Here is a 15,705-nt window from a genome sequence, read left to right as displayed (position 1 = left end):
CATAGTTTTAATGTGTAACCTTACTGTAAGTCCACAGTAGTAAATAGAGTGAGTTCTTTCCTGATTATCTGTTTTATTAAGATCTGTCTCTTGATTACATTTTAAAAATATAAACCATAAATACTAAGTTAGCCTGAAGTACTGTTTTTTTTAGAGCAAAACAATGGTGCTAATTTCTGGGTCTATAGATTGTGAAGGAGCAAAGATGGCCTTTAATGGAGTGATATGCTCTTCCTGTTGGATGTGGGAGTTTAGGGAGAGCTTACATGTTACCGATAATTATGCCTGCAGGAAGTGTCTTTTGCAAATCCCATCGGATAGCATGGATTGGTTAGAGTGGCAGTTAGAGGCAATAAGGGATTTACAAGGGTTAGCGGGTGCAATGGATGGCAGTTATAGGAAGGGAGAAAAGCAGCAGATATCGCCAGGTAGATAGGATAACTCTAGGCAAGGTAGGAGGAGTAGGCAGGTAGTGCAGGAGTTTTTGTGGCTATCCCCATTTCAAACAAGTATGCTGTTTTGGAAAATGTAGGGAGTGATAGATTCTCGAGGAATGTAACACCAACAGTCGAGTTTCTGGGATCCAGATTTGCTGTAATGTAATGAGGGGTACAATGGATTCCAAGTGATCAATTGTGTTAGAGAACACTCTAGTCAGAAGCACAGACAAACATTTCTGCAGCCAGCAGTGAAAAATCAGAATGGCGTGTTGCCAGGATCAAGGATATCTCGGAGAGGGTACGAATGTTCTCAAAGGAGAGAGGACCTTCAGGAAGACACTGTGCATGTTGGAGCTAATGACATAGGAAGTGAAAAGGATGAGATTCTGAAGGGAGAACATAGAAAGTTAGGCAGGAATTTAAAAAGGGGGTCCTTGAGGTAGGAATATCTGGATTACTCCTGGTGCTATGAGCTAGTGAGGGTAGGAGTAGGAGGATAGAGCAGATGAATGCTCAGCTGAGGAACTGGTGCAAAGGAGAAGGGTTCATATTTCTTGATCATTGGAATCTCTTGGGTAGAATTGACCTGTACAAGAAGGATGGATTGCACCTGAATTTGAATGGGACTAATATACTGGCAGAAAGATTTGCTAGAGCTGCTCGGGAGGATTTAAACTAGTAAGGTTGGGTGGGGGTGGGACCCAGGGAAATAGAGAGGAAAGACATCAATCTGAGACTGGTACAGTTGGGAACAGGAATGAGTCAAACAGTCAGGGCAGGGTGGAACAAAGCAGAGAATATGATAGGACTGATAAATTAAACTGCATTTACTTCATTGCAAAAGGCCAACAGGGAAGGCAGATGAACTCAGGGCCTGGCTAGGAACATGGGACTGGGACATTATAGCAATTACAGAAACGTGGCTCAGGGATGGACAGGACTGGCAGCTTAATGTTCCAGGATACAAATGCTACAGGAAGGATAGAAAGGGAGGCAAGAGAAGAGGAAGAGTGGTGTTTTTGAATAGGGATGGCATTAGTGCAGTACTTAGGGAAGATATTCCTGGGAATACATCAGGGAAGTTATTTGGGTGGAACTGAGTGATAAGAGAGGGATGATCACCTTATTTGGATTGTATTATAGGCCCCCTAATAGTCAGAGGGAAATTGAGAAACAAACTTGTGAGGAGATTTCAGTCATCTCTAAGAATTATAGGGTGGTTATGGCGGGGGATTTTAATTTTCCAAACATAGACTGGGACTGAAATGTGTGGTGCTAGAAAAGCGCAGCAGGTTATGCCCGAAATGTCGATTCTTGTGCTCCTCGGATGCTGCCTGGCCTGCTGCGCTTTTCCAGCACCACACTTTTCAACTCTGGTCTCCAGCATCTGCAGTCCTCACTTTTTCCCATAGACTGGAACTGCCATAGTGTTAAAAGTTTAGATGGAGAGGAATTTGTTAAGTATGTACAAGACAATGTTCTGATTCAGTATGTGGATGTACCTACTAGAGAAGGTGCAAAACATGACCTACTCTTGGGAAATAAGGCAGGACAGGTGACTGAGGTGTCAGTGGGGGAGCATTTTGGGGCCAGCGACCATAATTCTATTAGTTTTAAAATAGTGATGGAAAAGGATAGCCTGGATCTAAAAGTTGAAGTTCTACATTGGAGGAAGACTAATTTTGATGGTATTAAGCAAAAGCATTCAAAAGCTGATTGGGGGCAGATGTTCGCAGGTAAAGGGACAACTGGAAAATGGGAAGCCTTCAGAAATGAGATAACGAGAATTCAGAGAACGTGTATTCCTGTCAGGGTGAAAGGAAAGGCTGGTAGGTGTAGGGAAAGCTGGATGAGTAAAGAAATTGAGGGTTTGATTAAGAAAAAGAAGGAAGTATATGTCAGGGATAGACAGGATAGATCGAGTGAGGGAAATCGGGAGGGCAAAAAGGGGACATGAGATAGCTTTGGCAAATAGAATTAAGGACAATCCGGAGGGTTTTTCAAATACATTAAGGACAAAAGTGTAACTAGGGAGAGAATAGGGCCCCTCAAAGATCAGCAAGGCGACCTTTGTATGGAGCCGCAGAAAATGACGGAGATACTAAACGAGTATTTTGCATAAATATTTACAGTGGAAAGGACATGGAAGAAAAAGAATGGAGGGAAATAGATGGCGACATCTTGAAAAATGCCCATATTACAGAGGAGGAGTTGCAGGGTGTCTTGAAATGTATAAAAGTGTATCAATCCCCTGGATTTGATCATGTCGACCCTAGAATTCTGTGGGAAGCTAGGGAAGTGATTGCTGGTTTGCTTGCTGAGATATTTGTATCATCAATAGTCACAGGTGAGATGCCGGAAGACTGGAGGTTGGCAAATGTAGTGCCACTATTTAAGAAAGGTGGTAAGGGAATGCCAGGGAACTATAGACCGGTGAGCCTGACAGCAGTGGTGGGCAAGTTATTGAAGGGAATCCTGAAGGACAGGATTTACATGAGGCAAGGACTGATTAGGGATGGTCAGCCTGGCTTTGTGCATGGGAAATCATGTCTCATGAACTTGATTGAGTTTTTGAAGAAGTAACAATCAGGATTGATGAGGGCAGAACGGTAAATGTGAACTATTTGGACTTCAGTAAGGCATTCGACAAGGTTCCTCACGGGAGACTGGTTAGCAAGGTTAGATCTCATGGATTACAGGGAGAACTAGCCATTTGGATACAGAACCGGCTCAAAGGTAGAAGAAAGAGGGTGGTGGTGGAGGGTTGCTTTTCAGACTGGAGGCCCGTGACCAGTGATGTGCCATAAGGATCAGTGCTGGGTCCATTGCTTTTCGTCATTTATACAAATGATTTGGAAGTGAACACAGGTTATTTAGTAAGTTTGCAGATTACACCAAAATTGGAGGTGTAGTGGACAGTGAAGAAGGGTCACCTCAGAGTACAATGGGATCTTGACCAGATGGGCCAATGGACTGACAAGTGGCAGATGGAGTTAAATTTAGATAAATGTCATGTGCTGCGTTTTGGAAAAACAAATCTTAGCAGGACTTATACACTTAATGGTAAGGTACTGGGGAGTGTTGCTGAACAAAGAGACCTTGGGGTGTAGGTTCATAGCTCCTTGAAAGTAGAGTAGCAGGTAGACAGGATAGTGAAGAAGGTGTTTGGTATGCTTTCCTTTTTCGGTCAAAGCATTGAATGTAGGAGTTGGGCAGTCATGTTGTGGCTGTACAGGTCATTGGTTAGGTCACTTTTGTAATATTGAATGCAGTTCTGGTCTCCTTCCTATTGGAAGATGTTGTGAAACTTGAAAGGATTCAGAAATGATTTACACGGATGTTGCCAGGGTTGGAGGATTTGAGCTATAGGGGAGGCTGAACAGGCTGGGACTGTTTTCCATGAAGCATTGGAGGTTGAGGGATGACCTTATAAAGGTTTATAAAATTATGAGGGGCATGGATAAGATAAACAGACAAGATCTTTTCCCTGGGGGGGGGGGGGGGGGGGGGGGTAGGGTGTCCAGAAGCAGAGGGCATAGTATTAGGGCAAGAGAGGAAAGATTTAAAAGGGACCTAAGTGGCAACTTTTTCACACAGAGGGTGGTGTGTGTATGGAATGAGCTGCCAGACAAACTGGTGGAAGGTTGTACAATTACAACATATAAAAGGCATCTGCGTGGGTAAATGAATAGGAGGGTTGAGAGAGATATGGGCTAAGTAGTGGCAAATAGGACTAGATTAGGTTAGGATATTTGGTCAGCATGGATGAGTTGGTCCAAAGGGTCTGTTTCTGTACTGTACATCTCTATAACTCTATGACAATGATGTGCATTGACCTGGACTTGAGGAAACCTTTTGATTTTTCTTCCAATAGTACTATGAGATATTTAGGGAACACAATTGAGCTGTGAGCAGTGTCAATGCTACAAATCCCAATTGTTAGCCTGAATTGCTTCTGGCCACTTCCAATGCAAACTGCTTGTTCAGTCTTGATTGGGAAGGTGCTAGATGTTCTGTGTGTGTGCGTGAAAGTATGGGTGGGATTTCTCAGCGCAGATTCCTATAATTAAGCTCATTCTAATTTGACATTCAACCTGCCATTTTGGACCTTTGCAATTCCTATTAAATTATTCTTACATAAAAGTGTAGACAATGGAAGCAGGAATGGGTCATTCAATCCACTGAGCCTGCTCCATCATTCAATATGATTATTTAGCTTGAAACCAAACCAAGCTCTCTTCCAATTGCACTTACTGCCTCAATACAAATATATTCAGTGACTTGGTCTCCATGGTCTGACTTAGTAGGGACTTTCACCGGTTTACCAACCTTTGCGTGAAGAAGTGTCTTTTCATCTCAGTCCTACTCTGCAGCCTGAGACTATAACCCCTATATTCCCTCAAACAAGGGAAACACCAGTGCTGCTTCCATTCTGTCAAGCCCTCTTGGAATTCTCTATGAGCCTCTGATTCTTCTAAACTCCAGTGGATATATGCCCAGCTGACCCAATCTCTCCTTAAATGACAGCCTGCCACCAAAGGAATAAATTTGATGGACTTTCACTGCGTTCCTTCTATGACAGGCCCAATCTTTCTGATGTAAGGAGTCCAAAACTGTATAAAATACTCCAGAACCTGTCTCACCAAGACCTTGCACAGCTGCCTTAAGACATCCTTGTTCACATACTCAAATTCTCTTGCAATGAAGGCCAACATACCCTATGTCTGCTGATTTGTTTTCTGTGACTGGTGAACAAGGCCACTTAGGATATCAACATTTTGCAATCAAATGCCATTTAACAAGAATACTGTGCCATTCATCTTTTTTCCTACTGAGTGAACAATTCATAATTATTCACATTACAGTATATCTGTCATATATTTATTCATACATTCAACTTATCTAAGTTGGCTTGAAGGCTCTTTACATTTTCCACTTCAATCAGGATCAGTGTCTAAGATATTTACTAAGGAATTGATGACTGACCTGTGCCAATCTCTACAATCAGACTTGAAACCACATAGCAGGAGGGATAGAGTGGCCAAAGGCTATGGAAATTAAATGCCCCTGCATTCTCACTACATCAGGGAGGTAGTACAAATTCTGTGTCTGAAAACTTTGGAGAATTCGGAGAGATGCAGGACTAGTCACCATTTGAATTTACATGATTAGCAGAACTCCCAAAAGTGGAAGCAGTCATCAACCATATTCACATGATTATGTGCTACATCTTAGTAGGGAGATGTATAAAAAATGCTGACACCTCATGATATTTCACTTGAAATGTAATCACGTGTAAGTAATAAAGTTGGTGAATGCTCACAATCATGACAGTTGTCATGAGGCTGATCTAGTTAGTTAACTATTCCCACCAAATCCAAGCCACCATAATGAACTGGAGATTAGTTACTTGGTGGTAAGGGCTTAATGGGCCATGACTCCTCTCTACCAAACAAACTACTTGGGCAAAATGTGCAACAATGAGATCCATGTCAACCATTTATTTTTTCAAATAATAGTTCCATTACCTATAGGAATTGCCCAGGCGCTGTCCTAAGCCCATCTATTTACAGGTACATCACCAATGACCATCCCTCTGTCATAAGCTCAGAAGTCAGGCTGTTTGCTAACATTTACACAATTTGCCACTTCATAGATATAAAACTGGTTCATGTTGACTTGTAAGAAGACCCGGACAACATTTAAACTTGAGTTTATATGTGACAAGGAAAACTCACATGATGGAAATGTAAGGCATTGACTATTTCTAAAAAAAAAGTCTAATTGGCTACTTTTGAGCTCAACTACCATCACAAATCCCTCACCAACAACTCCCTGGAGTAGTTACTGATTCACAATTTAACTGGAGCTATCATGGAGATACTATGACTTTAAGGATAGGCCAGAGGATGCAAATTCCATGGCAAATACTTCATCTCCTGTGCATCACTGATGAACATTGACAGTATGCGTTGAAATACTCGCTATTTGCTTAGATGTGTGAAGTTTCACATCAACTGGGACAACAAAACTTGCTCCATTTGTACCTCATTTAACACTTGAAACATTCACTCCTTCCTCCACTGATGCATAATGGCAGCAGTGCATACCATTTACAAGATAATTTGCAGTTACTTTCAAAGGCTCCATTCACCATACCAAAACAAACCCCGATCTCGACCACCATCCAGATTGACAAGGGCAGTAGAAGTAAGAGAACATTATTGTTTGCAAGTTTTCCTTTCTGACATGGAACTATATTACCATTGCTAGGTCAAAATCCTATAATTGCTTCCTAACACCCCTGTGAGTCCCTACACTAACTGGACTGCAGTGGTTCAAAAAGACCGCCATCTTCATAGCAATTAGGGATAAGTAACAAAAATTGACCTTGCCAACATTGTTTGCATCTTATCAAAAAAAATTCCCGCCTGTTGTACTTCTCAAATTTGCAACACTAATTCTTTTAAATAATTGCTATTTTGCTCATCAGATTGTTCAGAATATTATCTTTCTGAATGTCTTGTGTGATCAGTAATGCACCTAAGGTTTTGTCTAATAAGTAAATAAATAATAAACAGAAAATACTTCCTCAATACCACATGCTGGAGCATCAACATATTCAAGCTCCATCTCAACCATTTTCCAGCCATTGGTGTATAGCAGCGAAAAAAAAACAGGCAAAATATTTCTCAATAACGAACCAGGTGAAATCAGAAGGAGGGTCAGAATCAGGCTGCTTTTCCTCCTCTTGTGGTGATGAACTAAATATATAGATATTATTTTAGACCCAGAATGCCAGTCTAACCTCTCAATGGACCAACCTTATTTCAGATGAAACTTAAGAGGGAGATTTTGAGGCCTCCTACCTGACAAAATATAATTGTAACTGACGAATTTGTAAAGGACATACTATCCCAATCCTTCTATCACTGTGGCTACCACCAGTTCAGCAGTCTCTGAACTATTGAATGATAAATATCAAACTAAGCAGCCACCTGATCAATTTAGATATGTAAACTGTAGTCCTGTCATCTGGATACGACCCGATTCTATTGCATGCACCACCTAAGAGTCACTGAGTATCAGTCAATGGTCCAACTGAAATACAAACATATGAACAAGGAACAAGAGTCATCTACTCAGCCCTTTGAGCTGCTCTGCCATTCAATAACATCATGGCTAATCTTATGTTAACGTCAAATTTATATTCCTGCATATTCCCAGTAATCTTTGTTCTTCTTGGTAAACAGGAGGCTACCTACTTCTGCCTTAAAATATTTAAAGATTCTGCATCCATTGCTTTTTGGGGAAGGGCTATGTATACATTTAGTCCTTCGTGGGTGAAACAGTGCTGTTTATTCACTTTGCTTTTAAGTAAGCAAGGCTGCTGTCACACGAGATTACCTTCCTCCCTGTAAACTGTTAGGTGACCCAATTTTTTTTTCCCAATCCATGGGCAGATTGATTTGTCCAAAATAATTTCATTTTGTGCAAAGTTAACTGATCTCATCCTGGAAGGCATAGGAAGTTCTGAAATTGGCCCAACCATCCCTATACTAAGTAGGGAGGTTAACATATCTCTATTTTGTCCATTGTTAAATGAGTCTTGTTGGAATTGTGTGTGGGTGAGGGTAAATTTGTTGATGGAGCAAGGAGACTGCAACCTTAGCAACCAACTAGGCACCCAGTAAGTGCATGGAAAGACCAAATGAAATGAAAAAAAAGTCTGGAGTGCCACAAAAAGGTCTATTTAATTTTATAAAATATGTACAAATATATTGCCTATCATTAAAAATTATAGCCTCATCTATACATGTATCCAAGTGTTTACTCTTCAAATGCTTTTTCCGAAGTGCTACCATTCAAGCATCAGTACAAACAAAATTACTTCAAGCAATGATATTGTCTTGTCATTCTTGGTATAACAGAAATTATTTAACATGGTTTTGAAAATAATAATGAAACAACATGTAATATTTCTTAAGTGTCCACAATAATTATATGGAAAATTTTAGATTAATGTGCATTTTTAATAAATAAATTGCATATTTTCTGAAAAGACATCCATACATTTTAAAAAAAAATATGGCTAGCATGATAAACTTCATGGTAGCATATAACCTTTGACATCTGCTCAGGAAACAGTTATAAACTCTGCCTATCTTAGCTTTCCAATACTTGCAGAGTGCCCTTTCGCAGATGCCAACCTTCTTCTAGTGCCATGCTCCGAAGCCTATTTGAATCTGGTCAGTCAATATTAAGTGGCCTTTCAGCCATGATGGAATCAAAGCCAAATCCAATCTTTGCCCTTACCATCACCAGACTCATAAGCATATGTTCCAGCCAGAAGAATTGAGCAGTGGCTACAAGTGAAAGTACTCGTTAAATTTAGGGCCATTATGTCAAACGTTTTAGTCACCCTTACATCTTGTAATCACAAGACATGTCCTAAGTACCAAACTTTGGTTTGTATTTTCCAGCACTATTTGGGGACATAATGTTTAGCAGTTGAGTTTTAGATGTTTCTCAGAGTTTCTGTTGATTTCAAACTGGAAACTTATGAAGAAAATTTGTTGATCCATATTTTGATGAATTGCCATCCAATCAGTACAATATTTCCAATAATATTATCAACATTGGTATGTTCTTCAGATGGAAATAGGCATTTAAGGGTTGCACTGTTTAAATTTAGTTGAAATCTACTCAGATTAAATCAATGCCTTGTAGTAATCTTATTTATCATCACTGTGCACATGTATTGTCTAATTATTAAAGTTGAGATTCTTAAAAAGAGAAAGCCTAACAAAGTGTTTTATTGGTTTGTACAGATGCGTTTTTTCCATGATTTTGTATCTCATGTTATTCTTAATTTCCATATATTGTACAGAAATAGAGGACTAAAAGAAACTGCTCAAATGTTTCTTCTGGAATAGTAATGATCATTTGATGCAAGTGTTACTGTCATTTTAATTTAGCTTCATTATTTACCTGTGAATTGTCTTTTATCACTAATTTATTAGTTAAATATTGTGAGCTTTCAGAAGTTCTGTGGATAATTAAAATTCCACAATGCATTCTGGTAATCAATAAATAATTATGACTGTGTCAAATGGTAAGAGGGGTTATATGATCCAGAGCTTTCTTACCTCAGCTCCTGTGCCATGGGCTCCACTGGAACTGTCAACAGAGGCAACATGAGAAGAAAAAAACAGGTAAGTTTTCATTTCGGCTACAAGGGCTTTTGCTGTTTGTGCCTGTCTCTCTGCAATGACTCCAGCTGTAGTGTTGAAACCACTGGTGGGTTTAAGTTCACAGATATGTTAACAGGTAAGTCATTATAAACTTATTTAACTAGGAATGTTTGATTCATGATACACAGTTAATTCCAAGTGATGTAACATACAGTCATTACAGTTTTCCTGTCTATGATATCAGACTCAATTCTAGTAGCAACATTACCAAAGCACTTTGAAAGGTTATGGTACATAATGTACCAGTTTCTCTCGTGTTGGCCAAATTAATACTTATAGCTCAGTTTTAAAAGTTTCTGCTCAGCTATTTTAGCATAATACATCAATGATGTGAGAACTGTAGATTATAATGTGCAAAAACAGTAGTAAAATGTTCAATTCATCTGTTATTTTAAAAGAACCATAAAGCTATTTTTGTAAGAATATTTTAAACTATTAAACAATGTTATCATTCAAGTTAATTTTTATGGCTCATTGTTTTGTTCAATTTTTAATATTCTAAGGAGCTAAGAAAGCACTTAAAAATGATGAATATGAGCTTTAGATGATAATATTGAATAATTAAATAAATAACATATTTATACAGCCCCTTTCACTTCCTCAGAGTGACTCAGAAATATTTCACAGTCAACAGATCATCCCTGAGGGTTAGTCACAGTAACCACTTTGTGCACAGAAAGATCACATAGCACCACATGAATTCTGACATGTCCATCTATTTTTAATTGTGTTAATTAAGTGAAAATGTTGGTTAGGACATAAAAACAATTTTATAGTCTTGATGAAGATAAGATCTGTAAGGAATCTTTTTACATTCACTGAAACAGTCTGAAAAGTCTTACTTGAAAAAAAAATGGCTCTAACAACATAGCTCAGAATTTATTGAGACTGAGTTTTTTGAAGGAGAAAGTGAGGTCTGCAGATACTGGAGATCAGAGCTGAAAATGTGTGGCTGGAAAAGCCCAGCAGGCCAGGCAGCATCCAAGGAACAGGAAATTCGACGTTTCGGGCATAAGCCCTTCCTGATGAAGGGCTTATGCCCGAAACATCGAATTTCCTGTTCCTTGGATGCTGCCTGACCTGCTGAGCTTTTCCAGCAACACATTTTCAGCTCTGAGTTTTTTGAAGAACTAACAAAGAAGATTGATGAGGGCAAAGCAGTAGATGTGATCTATATGGACTTCAGTAAGGTGTTTGAGAAGGTTCCCCATGGGAGACTGGTTAGCAAGGTTTAGATCTCATGGAATACAGGGAGAACTAGCCTTTTGGATACAGAACTGGCTCAAAAGGTAGAAGAAAGAGGGTGGTGGTGGAGGGTTGTTTTTCAGCTTGGAGGCCTGTGACCAATGGATTGCCACAAGGATCAGTGCTGGGTCCATTGATTATTTTCATTTATATAAATGATTTGGAAGTGAACACAGGAGGAATATTTAGTAAGTTTGCAGATTACATCAACATTGGAGGTGTCATGGACAGTGTTTGGTATGCTTTCCTTTATTGGTCAAAGTATTGAGAACAGGAGTTGGGAGGTCATGTTGTGGCTGTACAGGATATTGGTTAGGCCACTGTTGGAATATTGCATGCAATTCTCATCTCATTCTATTGGAATGATGTTGTGAATCTTGAAAGGGTTTAGAAAAGATTTACAAGGATGTAGCTACGGTTGGAGGATTTGAACTAAAGGGATAGGTTGAATAGACTGGAGATGTTTTCCCTGGAGCGTCGGAGGTTGAGGGGTGACCTTATAGAGGTTTATAAAATCATGAGGGACATGGATAGGGAAAATAGACAAGGTCTTTTCCCTGGGGTGGGGGAGTCCAGAACTAGAGGGCATAGGTTTAGGGTGAGAGAGGAAAAATATAAAAGAGACCTAAGGGACACCATTTTCACTCAGAGGGTGGTACATGTATGAAATGAGCTGCCAGAGGAAGTGGTGGAGGCTGGTACAGTTGCAACATTTAAAAGACATCTGGATGGGTATATGAATAGGAAGGGTTAGGAGGGAGACTAGATAGACAGAATGCTGAATGGTCAGGCTTTACATGGTAAGTGCTCTCCTTTTGACAAATGATATATGGCACCTTAGTGCATCTCATAGGCCATGATTGCAATTATGCACTAGAAAGCTGTGAAATGAGCAAAAGGAGAATAAATTATTTGTTATCTGAGCATCACAAAACATCAACATTGAAAAGAAAAAATTTCTTTGGTATATGGCACCTACAAAGTGTACCATTTTCCATATCTTCATAACTTCTGTAACACAGGTAAATCTAAGAAGACAAACAAACATTTCAGAAGAGTATACCAAAAGCTAACATTAAATTGACTGTTTGCTTTAGAAGAACAGTTTGTATAAATTTGAACCACTGAAGGAAATGATTTTGGATTCAGTTGTAAATAAGCAAGTCCAATACAGAACAGACAAACTGGCATCTATCTATGTATTTAGATGCCACAGTTGATCTTCATGGCACATCACTGAATAAAATTATATTTTTATGCTCTGGTGCATTTAGCTATTTGCATCACACTAACAGAGTCTGTGAAATTCTATCTTATGCCTTATAATGTTTTCCACGAGACAGTCTATTCCATGTAAGGTTGTACATATATACATTACATCGTACTATTGGCTACAGAAGTAAAATGAATTAACATCTATGTTTTGTGCTTATGATTTAAATAAACAATATTCTAAAACATTTCATCATACTTTTCATAGAACTGTTTTTCTATTATTCAAGATGAACAGGGGCTATAATAATGAGATTAACATTGAAACATACATAATGATGATGCCAATGAGGCAATTATGAGGAGTTACATGACTAAATAACAAAAGCTGGAAGGGAGAAACCCTCTTACCTAGTATGGAGAGAATATCAGTATAGATTGAACTGTTCAAAAAAGAGTTTTTGCAGAATGTTCCTTGATTTGAGCAACATTACTTTAGGAGACCAAATGAATTTAGACCCAAACATACAAAAAACTTTGCAATCATTCTGACCAGCAACTGAATTGACCCAGTCACATACATACTGAGGGTCCAAGAGCAGCCTGTGAATTTAGCAATGTGTTAATTAGCTGCTAATTCATTCAATTTGATCCATCTTCTACAAGGCACAAAGTCAGATGTGTGGTGGAATATTCCCCATTTGCCTGGATGAGTGCAGCTCCAAAAATGTTCAAAAAGCTTGACACCATTCAGGACAAAGCAGCCCCCATTACTGGCACCACATCCACAAACATTCACTCCTTCCACCACCACTGCTCAAGAGTTGTGGTTTGTACTATCTACAAGATGTATTTCAAAAGATCACCAAGGATCCTCAGTCAGCACCTCCCAAATACAAGACCATGGGAAGGCAGGGTGGCTCAGCAGCTAGCACTGCTGCCTCACAGTGCTAGGAACCTGGGTTCAATTCCAGCCTCAGGTGACTATCTGTGTGGAGTTTGCATATTCTCCCCATGTGTGTGCTGATTTGTTCCAGGTGCTCTGGTTTTCATCCAGTGTCCAAACATGTGCGGATTAGGTGGATTGGCCATGCTAAATTTACCATAGTGTTCTGGGCTGTGTAAATTAGGTGAATTAGCCATGGGAAATGCAGTGTTTCAGGGATAGGGTAAGGGGTGAGTCTGGATGGGATGTTCTTTGGAGATTGGTGTGAACTTGTTGGGACAAATGGCGTGTTTCTATATTGTACGGATTCTATGATTCTATGACCATCTCCACCTCGAAGAGAATACATGGAGACTCAAACATTCACAATTTCCCCTCCAAGCTACTCATCATCCTGACTTGGAAATATATCGGCTTCAGTGTTGCTGAACCAAAATCATAGCACTCACTCCCCCAAATGACATTGTGGGTCTACCTATATCACATCAATTGCAACTGTCCATGAAGGTACCTCACCACCACCTTATCAAGAACAACTAAGAATGAGCAATAAATGCTGGTACAGACCAAACTGGAAAGGCTGCATCCCAGCTGGACCGGAAACAATATTCTCTCAGGGTGTTCACTCATATAATAGTGGTGGTCAGTGGAAGGGTAAAATGAACCTGGTTGGGGAAATAAGAGGGAGGGAATCAAAAATGGAAATAAAAGATAGAAAAATAGAAGGCAAAAGAAACAAGGGCTAGCAGCAAACTGAGCTGGAGTACAAAAAAGCTTGTAGAAATGTCAAAAAGGCAAATCTAAAAGTATTATCCCTGAATGAATTCGCAATAAGATAGAGGAATTAACAGTGCAAATAATTGTACACAGGCAAGATATGATTCTGATTATGGAAACATGAATGCAGGGTGACCAAGGCTAGGAATCTAACATCCAGGAGTATTCAATCTTTAGGAAGAACGGGGAAAATGGAAAAGATGAGGTGGTGTTATTCATGAAAGAGAATTAAGTATAATATGGAGAAAGGGTATTGGCTCAGGACATCTAGATGTGGAATCAGTGTGCAGGAAGCTCAGAAGCAACAAGGAGTGGAAAACAAGGGAGTTGTTTATAGGTCTCCAAACAGTAATAGTGAGGTGGAGGATGATATGAAAAAGGAAACTACAGATGTATGCAACAAAGGTGATACAGTAATCACTTCAGTCTACATCTAGACTAAACAAATCATATTGGCAATAATACTGTCGCAGATGAATCCTGGAGTACGTACAAGATGGACGTGCGCATGTTGAGGAACCAACCCAGAGTAAATTATCCTAGATTTGGTTTTATGATTTGAAATGGAGTTAATTAATAACCTTATTATGAGAAATCTTTCAGAAAGAAAGCGACTGTTATGTGAGAGAATTTATGATTGGAAAAGAAAATAAAGTAGTGCAATCCATAACTAGGGCCCCTTACAATCAACAGCAAGAGAATTGGTAATCCAAGGAATGGCAAATTAAACAAATATTTTTCTTCTGTTTTCACAGAAGATGACACAAAGATGACAACGTGACACATCTTCCCAGAAGTACTTGGGGAAGGAAGGGTTTTTTGGGAAAGAGAACTTTTTAAAAAAATGTATAGAGGGGACAAACTGGGAATTAGATACTGGTAATTTAGCATCAGTCAAAGGGAAATTGCTGGAGTCTTTTATAAAGAATGTGATAACATGACACTTATAAAGGCCAATTTTATCACACAGAGATAACATAGATTTATGAAATGGAAATCATGTTGACAAAGTCCCACGTAAGAGATACTGGACAAAATCAAAGTCTACGTAATTGGCAGCAATATAATATCATGGACTGGGAACAGTTCAGTAGACAGGAAACTGAAAATATTAATAAATAGGTCATATTCAGAATGAAGTTTCTTCATGGTGTAGTGTTTGGACTCCAGCTGTGACAATATATACCATTAATTTATATGAGGGAACAAGTGTAATATTTTCAAGTTTGTTGATTACACAGAAACAGGTGAGAGTATGAGTGGTGAAAAGACTGTAAAGAGGTATTTTGATCTAGACATGTTCAGTAAATGGGCGTAACCTGGTAAATAATATAGATAAGTGTGAAGCTGTTCACTTTGGTAAGCAAAACAGAATAACAGAATTTTATTTAAATGGTAAAGGATAGGAACAAAAATTGGTATGCAAATAAATCCAGATGTCCTGTGTGCAGTCTCAGCTCCTTACCTCAGAAAAGATATACTTGTTACAGAAAGAGTGCAGTGGGTGTTCACTGGACTGATTCCTTGGTTGGCAGGTTTATTCCTGTATTACTGAAGTGTAGAAGATTTTTATCTTATTTTAATTTGTGGGATGTGGGTGTCACTGGCTAGCCAGCATTTGCTGCTTGTCCCTACTTGCCCTTGAGAAGGTTGCTGCCTTCTTGAACTGCTGTCTTCCGTGGGCGTTAGGTAGACCCATGATGCTGCTGGGGAGGAAATTCCAGGATTTTGTGACAGTGAAAGAATGGCAATTTACTTCCAGGCCAAGATGGTAGGAGATTTGGAGGGGAACCTGCAAATGGTGGTGTACCTACATATCTATTGCTCTTGT

The 15,705-nt window shown here is 39.3% G+C and overlaps 1 protein-coding gene across 1 annotated transcript in view; it reads right to left on the bottom strand.

The window, feature by feature from the left end:
• st18 (ST18 C2H2C-type zinc finger transcription factor) overlaps window positions 1–9,612 on the bottom strand; it is a 177,493-nt gene extending 167,881 nt beyond the window's left edge. Inside the window, exon 1 of the mRNA XM_060824030.1 lies at window positions 9,590–9,612. Within this exon, the coding sequence (XP_060680013.1) occupies window positions 9,590–9,606 (17 nt within the window). The 5' untranslated portion in view covers window positions 9,607–9,612. The remainder of the gene's footprint in view (window positions 1–9,589) is intronic.
• Window positions 9,613–15,705: the final 6,093 nt, after the last annotated feature.

The sequence above is a fragment of the Hemiscyllium ocellatum genome, chromosome 4 (assembly GCF_020745735.1).
Source record: "Hemiscyllium ocellatum isolate sHemOce1 chromosome 4, sHemOce1.pat.X.cur, whole genome shotgun sequence".
NCBI classification, from domain to species: domain Eukaryota; kingdom Metazoa; phylum Chordata; class Chondrichthyes; order Orectolobiformes; family Hemiscylliidae; genus Hemiscyllium; species Hemiscyllium ocellatum.
Note: the sequence above shows the minus strand (reverse complement) of the source record. Positions and strands in the feature narration are given on the sequence as shown.